Raw genomic sequence first — 12,307 nt, 5'->3', positions numbered from 1 at the left:
ATAAATTAGATGGAAGTTCTTACTAAAAGGCTTACTTGACTAATCTCCCAGCCAGTGTAAGGTCCTTCCCATTCCCATGTATTGCATGCAATTACAGGCACTTGTTAACAGATGACATTTCTCTTTGCCTGCTATTAGGAACAGAACTGGAAACCCATGCTGAGTGTGCCAGAATCCAGAGTCAAAAGGAGTCTGTCACCTCATGTGTACAAATGTCAGTTATCCAAAATTTGGACTACAGAGCTTATTTCCTTAAGCAGTAGAATATGAAATTCCTTGACCCCATTTGTCAGACAGACCAGAAGGTCTTAATTGATACAAGGCTAGAGTTGCAAGGGAACTCAAGCCCTGTGTTTCAGACAGTTCTCAGAATTGTCTTTAAATGGACAATTTTGGATGCTGTCAAGCTTCTAAAGGGGACAACACCAGAGAACCTGACATTCAGAACATCAACCCTCCTGCTGTTACAAGCTTCTCTGGTTAAGATGCTTGACAAGGTTATTGAGCATTTTTAACAAGGAAAACTACTTATATCTTTAAATTTATCAAAATTAATGATTTGGCATATTGAAGACTGAGAATTAGCTTTAGGGCAGGGAACACTCTGAGGAAGCTTTTGTTACAAATAAGCCACTATAAATCAGCAAACTGAGTAGGCAAAAAATGGTAGAGACATTCAGCATCTCTTGAATGACATGCCCTATTCAGGACTTTTTTGTTCTGCATTACATAAACTTAATTAGGCTAGTCTCGTCACTGAAGTCTGTCAGCTGCTTCTTCTAGTCAGTGTAAAAAACCCATCTTGCTTTTTCTATACTTTTTGAGACTTGAACGTGTTTTAATTAAAAAAGCAACACTAAATATTAGTGGAATACATTGACACATTTTAAGCAAAGGTTGAGACGTATCCTTTGAAACCATATATCCTTATCTTGACCACCTATTGCAAGTTGAGGCGGTACAGGTTAAAGAATGACTGAATAAATGTTATGTTCTTGTAAGGTATTCTGTGACATTTAGATAATCACACCTGCATACCTAAGGTTGCTGACAGAACAAATTATGCTATTACTCTTTGTAATCAGATATATTCAGTGGTGATTCATTCTGCCTCCCACTAAAACAAAAGCTTACAGCTCCAGTAGTGGTGCAAGTATCTTATTTACATGGGGGTAAATGCTACTAAAGTGTCGCTTCCTAAAACAGAAGAGCATTCAGAGAATAATACTTGGTGCAGTGCACTGTAGTCATGTGAAGCAGCCAGCTTTACTTTCCAGCTGTTTACTGCCACAGCTTGGGCTTACTACAAAAAAAAAACAAAAAAAAACAAGAAAAAAACCCCTAATCCAAACAACAACCACCTGACAACATCAACACATTGATACTAAATCAACTTAGAAGTATATGGCTAGGCAGTTCAAAGAAAGGATTTGTTTCACAGTCCCATACCAGTTGCGTATCTTTCCTCTACATTATGTCTCAGCATACCAGAACAGGTAGTTCCCTAATCTGCTTCTAACAAGTACAGTCAGGAAGTGAACCTACTTTCAGCAAAATAAATCAATAACATACAGCACATGGCATTCAAGGCAGAATACTTTGTGAAGATTAGAAGTGAGGAAAAAATTCTCTTTTGAGCTCCTACTCCCCATTCATACCTCTAATATTTAGCTAATGGGAATTAACAGGTAACACAAGTTTAATTAGCTTTGCTGTAGCTATGAGAAGAAAGTACATTTCACAGTTGCATGGGGAAATGCATCTGTGCAGTACCATGGTTCCAGTACAGTGCATATTTTCTTACCTGCAAACACCGCAGAATACACCATGTTCAGCTCACGCAGAACTTCCAGAGGGAAAGAGTATTTGCTGGATGTTAGTAGAGCAAGTAACCTCACTGCCCGAGCTAATCTGTGGACATCCTCTCCTTTCTAATCCGCAGAAACCTAACCTTAGAACTACTCATTACCAGGCAGAAGAGAACAAATCCCCTTAACCCTTTTCTTGCATAAAAAGCCTACTTTAAGTTGTCTCTCACTTTAGTAGTTTCTTATTCTCAGTAACTTTCCCAGGCAATAGGGCACTCATCTCTTAGGGTCTGTCCGCAGCGACCAAGCCTGCAATTGCAATAAGAATCTACAATACGGTAACGTTGATCTTCTCTTGCTGGTTACAGGATTTCTGCTGCAGCACAAGAAATATTCAGCTTTCAATTTCAGGAAAAAAAGAAGCAAAGAAGATGAGAAAAAAAGTGATTACCATGAAGCAATACAGACAAAGAAGTCCTGCAGGTTAACTCATTTCTTTGTTAGCTACGGAAATCAAAGCTGGCCTGTAATGATTTCCTAATGCATCACAGCCCACGTAGGCTGTAAAGTGGAATCTGTGTCAGAAGCACATTTAATCCTAGGATTCTCTGCAGCTAATAACCAAGCTATATATGAGAAAGACCAAAAATAATCCAGCCCAGGCTGCCTGCTTCCATTAATCAGCAAGCTAAATTCATATGCGATATCACTACTTTTTATAAGAGGGGATGTGTGCATGTTCATATATATATATATATATACATAAAAGTATGTAAAGACAGATGTATTCTTTGCTTTTTAGTTCTCAACTTTGCATCATTTAGTGAACAAAGTTAAACATTTGAAGTTGCTACATATTTGGTAGATACACCTCCTTCATGAAAGGCAGAAAGATTATAGAAAAACTTCCCACCTCTAGTGACATTCTCAGTTTAAGGCACAGAATCAGTGTGGGAGTAAGGTAATATGAAACAAAGCTTTTTGCATGCCAAAGCTGAAGATTAAAATTGTTCCTTTCTTCCGAAACATCTGAAGACAATAAACACTAACCCTGAACAGTTACAGGAGGGGAAAAAAAAAACTTCAAACCTGTTTTTACTGCTTACACTCCTACAAAAGGTGAAATAAATCCTGAACTCAGATCTTTGCAGATGAAAATTATTGCCATTGATTTACTCAGCTCCTTTTCAAAGAGCAGTTCTACTCCTACAGGTTTCAGTTAAATAATTTTTGTACACTGAGTTCTAAGAGATGACTGCATGGAAAGGCTGCATCTAGCACAAAAAATAAAGTGTTCGAATATTGGAAGTTTCATGTTGGAATGGAAGGATACAGGCTCTTCAGGAAGGACAAGCAGGGGAGAGGAGGAGGCAGTGTTGCCCTCTATGTCAATGACCAGCTGTAGTGCATGGAGCTGCGCCTGGGCACGGATGAGGAACCAACCAAGAATTTATGGGTCAGGATTAAAGGGAGGGCAGGGACAGGTGACATTACAGTGGGGGTCTGCTACAGGCCACCCGACCAGGAAGACTGAGCAGATAAAGCCCTCTATAGACAGATAGGAACAGCCTCACATTCACAAGCCCTGGTCCTCATGGGGGGGCTTCAACTCCCCCAATATCTGTTGGAAGGACATAAGCAATTCAGGTGGTTCCTAGAATGCATTGATGATAACTACTTCTCCAAGTGATAGAGAAGCCAACAAGGAGAGGTGCCACGCTGGACCTTGTTCTCACCAACAAGAAGGGGCTGGTGGGGAACATGAAGGTCAAGGGCAGCCTTGGCTGCAGTGACCACGAGATGGTGGAGTTCAAGATCCTTAGGGTGGGCAGGAAGGTGCACAGCAAGCTCACTACCTTGGACTTTAGGAGAGCAGACTTTGGCCTCTTCAGGGATCTGCTTGGCAGAGTACCATGGGATAAAGCCCTGGAGGGAAGAGGGGCCCAAGAAAGCTGGTTAATATTCAGGGATCACCTCCACCAAGCTCAGGAGCGATGCATCCCAACAAAGAGGAAGTCAGACAAAAATGCCAGGAGGCATGCATGGATGAACAAGATGCTCCTGGACAAACTTAAATAGGAAGCCTGGGAGGAATACAGAGAAATTACGTGAGCAGCCAGAAATCAGGTTAGGAAAGCTAAAGCCCTGACACAATGAAGTCTGGCCAGGGACCTCAAGGGCAACAACAACAACAATCATCTTCTACAGGTACATCAGTGATAAAAGGAACACTGGGGAAAATGTGGGCCCTCTCCAGAAAGAAATGGGAGACCTGGTCACCTGGGATATGGAGAAGGCTGAGGTACTCAGTGACTTTCTGCCTCAGTCTTCACCGGCAAGTGCTCTAGTCACACCACCCAAGTTGCAGAAGACAAAGGCAAGGACTGGGAGAATGAGGAATGGCCCAATGTAGCAGAAGATCAGGTTCAAGATCATCTGAGGTACCTGAAGGTGCACAAGTCCATGGAAATCTGTGGGTCCATAAGGAACTGGCAGATGAAGTTGCTAAGCCACTATCTGTTGTATTTGAGAAGTTGTGGCAGTCCAGTGAAGTTCCCCCTGACTGGAAAAAGGCGAACATAAGCCCCACTTTTAAAAAGGAAGCCCTAGGGAACTACAGGCCAGTCAATCTCACCTTTGCCTGGCAAGATCATGGAGCACATCCTCCTAGAAACTATACTATGGCACATGGAAAATAAGGAGGTGATTGGCGACAGGCAACATGGCTTCACTAAGGGCAAATCGTGCCTGACAAATTTGGTGGCCTTCTATGATGGCATTACATCATTGGTGAATAACAGAAGAGCAACTGACATCATCTACCTGGACTTGCACAAAGCATTTGACAGTCCCGCACAACACCCTTGTCTCTGACTCGGGGACACATGGATTTGAACAGATGGACCACTCAGTGGATAAGGAACTGGCTGGATGGTCACACTCAGAGTTGCGGTCAACGGCTCGATGTCCAAGTGGAGACCAGCGATGAGTGGCATTGCTCAGGGGTTGGTACATCCCAGTGCTGTTTAACATGGATGTTGGGATAGAGTGCACACTCAGCAAGTTTGCTAACGACACCAAGCTGTGTGGAGGAGTTGACACACTGGGGAGAAGGGATGCCATCTAGAGAGACCTGGACAGGCTGGAGAGCTGGGCCTGTGCAAACCTCATCAAGTTCAACAAGGCCAAGTGCAAGGTCGCACACCTGGGTTGGGGCAATGCCAAGCACAAATACATGCTGGGCGAAGAATGGATTCAGAGCAGCCCTCAGGAGGACAACTTGGGGGTGTTGGTGGATAAGAAGCTCAACATGAGCTGGCAATGTGCGCTTGCAGCCCAGAAAGCCAACTGTATCCTGGGCTGCATCAGAAACAGCATGGACAGCAGGTCGAGGGAGGTGATTCTCCCCCTCTATTCCGCTCTGCTGAGACCCCACCTGGAGTACTGCATCCAGCTCTGGAGTCCCCAACATAAGAAGGGCAAGGACCTGTTTGAGCAGGTCCAGAGGAGGGCCATGAAGATGATCAGAAGGCTGGAGCACCTCTCCTATGAGGACAGGCTGAGAGAGTTGGGGTTGTTCAGCCTGGAGAAGGGCTCCTGCAAGAAAGCTGGTGAGGGACTTTTTACAAGGGCATGTAGTGATAGGACGAGGGGGAATGGCTTCAAACTGGAAGAGGGTAGATTTAGATTAGGCATTAGGAAGAAATTCTTTACTGTGAGGGTGGTAAAGCACTGGAACAGGTTGCCTAGAGAAGTTGTGGATGCCCCATCCCTAGAGATGTTCAAGGACAGGTTAGATGGGGCCTTTGGCAACCTGGTCTAGTGGAAGGTGACCCTGCCCATGGCAGGCGGGTTGAAACTAGATGATCTTTAAGGTCCCTTCCAACCCAAACCATTCTATGATTCTATGAATTCCTGCCTTATACTTCATTACACTCTCCACCCTTAGTTGCATATCTTTTTTACCCCTCCTTCTCATATTAACTTTTTATAGCTTCCCTTTTATTCATATTATTGTTTCTCTCTCCTCAAATTGTTATTCAGTGTAATTTAAAAATAAGATTAAGCTAACAAAAAATTGTTTGCAAACACCAAGTCTATTGTCTCTACTTTCTATTATCTCTATAGTCTGTTGCGTGTATAACAAGCATAACAATAGTTTTAAACGTCATCTTGCCAGAATTACTCTTTCCTCTTCTCTGATGAAACTAAAAATAATTTCAGAAAGACCAATCTTTTTTAATTTATTATGAAAATTGCTACATTACAGTCACTGTTTAAAACAGTACTTTGACATGTCGTTTCTTTCCATTTAGGGGCCAATAGACAAGCCATGATTACTATTTCAAAAATATGATTAGCAGTATCTATGATAGTTTGACATAACTTAAGCCATTATAACATTCTATAGTCTATTCCTTCCTCCCCCTTTTTTGAGTCAGCCATGGTAAACAACAGCACCTACAATACCCAAATTATCCATGAGTGTTATAAGTATAAAGTTAATCATAAACCACAGAAGAACACACACACACAAAAATCCCCCAGGGAAATTACTTGTTTTCTACGTGTTCAAAAATGCAACAAGGTTAGCTTTTTTCACTCTGACACATAAATTAACAGGCAAAAGTCAAACCTAATCCATTGTCAGCTTGTTCAAGAGGACTTTCCCATTCTCCTACCATGTGGGCTTCCAGAGAAAGTGTGTGTCCTCAGGGTAGTGAAACTGAACACTACAGATTTTGGGTATTTAATTCAGTGCCAAAATTTGAAGTGATCAGTGCCTTTTATTTATTCCATAAATAGAAAGAATGGTGAATGCCATTATATAATTCTAGTAAACAGGGAAGTCCATAACAGTGTGGTTACTTCCACAACAGCACATTAATACTGCATTCAGCAATTCTGTTCAACAAAGATACCTCAAAACCTTCAGAGCCAAACACACTATAGGTTACCCATTATAAATACTAACATATTTCTATTTTTTAAATAAACAAACATAATAGCTTAATTCAGGAAGACAGAATGGTTCTGTGGTGCAATTCATTCTCTTTAAACGTCTCTGACAAACCAGGAATAATAAAAACAAACCCACTGCTTTAGAAGCCATGCGGTCCAGACTTTCACATGTACTCTGTGTAGATGCCATGCCTTTTTGCAACATTGTTAAATGAAAAGGAGTAAATAATCTTTCTGTTAGAATAGGAAATTATTTCTTCTTGGCAAGTACTTAGAGACAAACCAAGTCTCTAGCTTCATCATCACTTCACAGATAGCTTCTGGCTGCAGTTTTCCAGTCTTAAAACTGAAAGTTCAGAAGAAACAACTGAGTATTTTCATCTGTAACAACAGAACTGTAAGAGTATTTTGAAAGTGCCATTTCAGTGAAGAAAGTGGGCATTAGTGAAGTTCCAGTGAGTAGATTATTCCACAGAGCCAGGTCGTAAATGATGGTCTAGGTAAGCTTTTCATGTTGAATCTGGTAGTAACATGCCTGAATTAAAACAAAGTTCAGTTTAGCACACATACCAGTTCTCAGCAAGCTGATAAAGCATCATACACAACAAGGTTGATTTTTTTTTTCTTCTTCTATCCAGGAAAACAGCCTGGGCTTTCTACAAGCAATGATGATACAGTGACACTCAACACATGAGAACCTTACAATACATAAACTAGCAAAACCAACAACAACAGGAGATTAAATTACAAATTATGTCCAACTCTTAATGAAGCAAGATAACATGATTTGGGACTCTGAATATTTGCATAGCTCCCAGCTTGGCCAAGATGAAGTATTTTTTCACTCACAAGTCTTTCTTTGTCCTTAGACAGAAGGACCCAAAAATGAAAATATTTTGTTACAGGACAAGGATGTGGGGATTAAGCACTTCAAAAGCACTCAGACTGAAAAGCAAAGGGTTTTTTTTTCATCTGGATAAATACCCTGACCTGCTGCTTGATAGCTATTCACTCCTTAACATTGGTTCAAATAGTTATTGGGTCAGCCATGACCAGAAACTTAATATAAGTGTCTCAGACAACACTTGCACTCATGGAAAATAAGATTCTGTTTCTACATAGGTTCTTTGATCAATTTTAACCAACACAAACTTTCCCTTTATGCAGCACTATAAAAATAACAGGTATGAAAAGACCTCTACACCCAACTATTTCCAGTTTGCACAGACAGAAAATATAGTCATGTTCACCTAGCAGCTCAGCTTAAGATTTTTATTTAAGTTTCAGGTTAACAGCCTCCCTCCAAAACCGCTCCACACAGCTGAATTGTCACAAAACCCAATTGTCTGAACAGTTTTGAGGTACCAAAACAACCTATTTCCATTATGGGGGGTCCTAGTGTACAATAGGATATTTTTCAAAACAGATTATCTCTCTTTTTCCATACTTAGAGAAAAATACTAAATAGAATGTAAAGAGTGATGCAGTAAAAAGATTTATTTTTTTTTTCCAAAATTGATTTCCTGAAGCATCTTGCTGTAATGTTAGACTTAAACATTATTGGAATGACTAACCTCCAAAGCACCACTTCATTCCAATTTTTATAAAGGAAATAAGGTTTGTTATGTTGCAGGGAAACGACAAGCTACAGGTGACCATTCACAACAATCAACAGCAACCAATATTACATTTGAATAAAGTGCATTTGCACACTGCACCGTTTTGTTAGCAGTACCTGCAATTGTTAGGTTATCTGAAGCTCTAAGTTAAGTTTCCTTGCTCATCCTAGCTAGAAACCTCAATAAAAATGTCAAAGAAGTTACAAACTAATGCTCATACAGTTGTTCTAACCTGATTACCATTGCTCAAAGCTGATTAATTTCCAAAGAAAGCTTTTAATAACCCTGAAAAATTTTCGTACCTTCAGGGTAGTGAACATGATGCCTTGCTCCCCATGCTGCAGATAAGGATCCATCAGGTCTTCGATTAAGTGCACCTCAGACCCCAAATTCCTTATCCTGTCACATGGGGGAGAGAGAAAGAGAATAAGTGAACAAAAGATACCATTATAACATTCTTACTTTTTGTACATGCTGTTATGCAAAACCCACGCTTTTGCTTAACCTCATTCTGAGGTCACAGCCATTTCAGTTAGCCATTCAAAATTTTTTCAGGCCAAAGCAACCAGCCAAAATGGAAAATTTACCAAGTTACAAAAAGCTAGCAAGTAGTCCTGTAAGGAGAAGCAGGAATGTTTAATACAAGTAAAAGTACTCATACTGCCTATGCTCAGCTTATGACTGATGCCACTCTTAGTGCCTACCTGGCTCGTAGCACCACATAGAGAAAAACAGGAAATAAGTCATCCATGGACCAGAGAAAATCTTCCTGAAGAGTCTCAAGAACATTCTGAGAGATCTCTTCAAAAGTCTGCTGGATCACCTTCAACTTGTCAGCTGGGGTAAATGTGGTACTGTTTGGAGAGCAAGAGCAAAACAGGATAACAATAAGAAGTTACATATCCGCATCTAAATCAGGAAGACAATTTGCTAGTTAGCATGTCCCTGTGCCCAAGAAGATAAGACAGATCATCCACATCGCAGCAGCCATGGCTGCTAAGGCTGTGTAGTACCCCAGGCTGTAATTACTGGATCAATGTACACTACTGCAAGTGAGACTGTCTTCACAGTTTTAAGACATTTTAACATAGTGGTAAAGGGGGAAAAATTCCCTTCTAAGCCGCTTTCAATTTCTACTTATATTCTTACTGCCGAATTCTTTATGTCAGCTACAGACACAGAAAAGCTCCCCATACACAGGTCATTTTGCCATAACTGTTCAGAAATTCAGATGTATATTTGATTAGCCACCCTCATGCTTTTGATTCTAAATGGTGTCCTATGGACACATCTCTCAGTTGCATTTATGAGGCTGTACTTCATTCCTCTATGGAAGAATTTGCTAATATTTTTAGTACGCACTCTGAAACTTTTCAGTGACTTCTCTTATGAAGGTGAACAAAGAAAACGTGACAGGTAAAGAATCAATATCAAGTAAACTAGATACTACTACAGCAGGAACAGTAAAACACAAAGACAAATTTCAGAGAATTACCTGATTTGCTGTAAACATTCAACTGCAGAGGCAAAGCAGGCATCTTTTGTATTTGATGATACCTGTGTAATCATGAGAAGGTTTATCATGCAGGGCTAACAAGCTCATTGTTCAGCAGCAGAAGAAAAGCAGCATATCAATACAACACTGCGCAACACCTTTTTTTTTTTTTTTTCTCCACTTTTCCAGTGCAAAGAAAGGGGAATGTGCCTAAACACCGAAGTCATCCAGGAAATCTGCCTACGTATAATTTGTACGAGTTTCATTTAAAATTCAGAAAAGCCTGTACTGAATTCCTTTGGATGTTATGAGAATCAGTGACAGTTTTGGATGTTTTCCAGGTCAAGTAAGACCGAGAATCATTAAATCTTAATGGTTAACAATCAAGAGGGAACTGCAACACTGAAATGGTTGAAACCTAGAAAAATCATAGCAGTCAATAAGCAGAGACTCAGGTTTCGAGCAAACAGAAAAGAACAAATAGTAATGTTAGCTCTTAATATGCAACTGAGCCTAAGTCTTTTGTAATGGAGCAGGTAGAGAATGGATGGATGCAAGATCTAGAGAAATCCACAGAAATGGGGAAAATAGACAGAGGAGAGAAGCAGATAAACATGATATCTTGGCTAAAAACATCCTGTTTAATTGAAGGAATGACCTAGCAAATAAGGTAAATGAGTGCAGAGAGCATCATATACTGCATAATTCAGAGAAGACACATGCCACATACTACTTCGTAGTGGAAGGGCTCTACCCTATAACCAAAAAAAACAGAAGTGTGAAGGATTCAGACAGCTGGTAAGAATTTTGCCCAGTACCTGAAAATACAGAAGATATGAAGTAACTCAATAAACACGTTTTTGTTGGATTTTGTAACATTTTAAAGTCTGACTGGAGGTTTGCATCACGTGAATCATTTGAATCTTCAACTTCACGATTTGGGGAAAAAGGGGACTTGTCTTGCTGGGAACCCATGGTCTCAGGGGTGGGGTTCAGCAGCAGCTTTGGTTATTATTACAACTTGTAACACTCAATCTCTATCAAGGAACATCAACTTGTCCATGTGCAGCAACTACTACAATGACACCCATGCTTCTGATTATTACAGACTTTGCACAAGCCACAGTTATAAGCAGGGAAGAGGTGATCTGAAGGCAGGAATATCTAAATGACTATAAGAGATTGAAAATGTCAAGATAAAGTATACAGATTCATAAACAGACATAATTTAAAGTATACTGTAAACATTTAAATTGTTCAAAGTTATGATTATTAAACCACTCTTACTGGAGCACAGAGATTGAGTACTACACTATTACCATCTAAGACCAGTGTTCAGCCACTTTGAGCAAGATAATGATTAAGAATAAAAACTATACAATTATTTTCCTTTTCAAAAAGTATACAATGGTATAACTCTCAAGCAAGCAGTTTGAAAATTTCCTTGGTAGACTCTTATTCTCACACTGTCATAATTGGAGACCAAGCAAATGTCCTCCTGAATTAGAATTCATTAGAGTAAGACATTAAGTGACAAAGCTGGACTGACAGCTATTATTAGAAATCACTAATATAGTTTTTAAGTAGCAGACAAATTTTAAGGAAACAAGATAGCATAGCATCTCTTAAGCAAAAAGCCTGGTCAAAAATTTTGACCACTTCTTCATGATTTCAGCTTCTTGAAAGCTGCACTGAACACAGCATACTGTAAGTCAAGGCCCAATGAACATACCTTTCTACTCTCTCCAAGGATGGATACACTTCCTGGCCAAAATTTCCTGCAAGAAATCCAACGAAGTCTATTGAGAGAGCATAGTCTTAACTTCACTTTCATAAGGTGAAAAGTGCTTTATCATGTTCTATGAGATACAACAGCTTTTTCTACATAATCAACTACATCTAGTACAAATAGCTGGAAAATAGCCTAATTTGAAATACCTCACTCTGGTTTTGTAGCGATGACAATTTCCCTTCCCCCCCCAGCTTTTTTTGGAAGACTGAAGTCTTGATTCAGTCTCAACCACACCAACTAGCTTGAAGATATGTTTAGACGCATTTTAATCAAAGAAAAGCACTTTAGACAATAGGGGCTTTTTTAGCCATAATCTTTTTCTAAGTTCTAGTTTTATTGTTGAAGCATACTCACGCTTGCACTCCAAGAAAACTCAGAAGAGCCATATCAGTTTGTTTGTTTAGACGTAAAACACATTCCCAGTAAATATCTTCCTCACGCTCGTTGTCTAAGGCATACAACATAAATAGAGGAGGATAGAGTCGTGGCAGTAACACAGGGAGCAGCAAGCCAAAACTGGTTACCACATAGCTATAAGAAAAAAAAAAAAAGGGGGAGGGGGGTGTGTGTTTCAAAGAGGAAAACTTTTTAAAAACCTGTCTATAAAAATTGAATAAAGATGAAATCATTG

General features: G+C 39.9%; 1 protein-coding gene across 1 annotated transcript in view; it reads right to left on the bottom strand.

Moving 5' to 3' along the window:
• Window positions 1–6,046: 6,046 nt before the first annotated feature.
• The window catches only part of ALS2 (alsin Rho guanine nucleotide exchange factor ALS2), a 42,490-nt gene continuing 36,229 nt past the window's right edge, over window positions 6,047–12,307 (bottom strand). The window contains exons 29-34 of the mRNA XM_082484638.1: window positions 12,031–12,207; window positions 11,617–11,662; window positions 9,885–9,946; window positions 9,094–9,243; window positions 8,692–8,788; window positions 6,047–7,305 (exon numbers count right to left, since the gene is read on the bottom strand). Of these exons, the coding sequence (XP_082340764.1) occupies window positions 7,267–7,305; window positions 8,692–8,788; window positions 9,094–9,243; window positions 9,885–9,946; window positions 11,617–11,662; window positions 12,031–12,207 (571 nt within the window). The 3' untranslated portion in view covers window positions 6,047–7,266. The remainder of the gene's footprint in view (window positions 7,306–8,691; window positions 8,789–9,093; window positions 9,244–9,884; window positions 9,947–11,616; window positions 11,663–12,030; window positions 12,208–12,307) is intronic.

Source organism: Vanellus vanellus, assembly GCF_965231255.1.
Source record: "Vanellus vanellus genome assembly, chromosome: 5".
Lineage (NCBI taxonomy): Eukaryota > Metazoa > Chordata > Aves > Charadriiformes > Charadriidae > Vanellus > Vanellus vanellus.
This window is presented reverse-complemented; position numbering and strand designations above follow the sequence as displayed.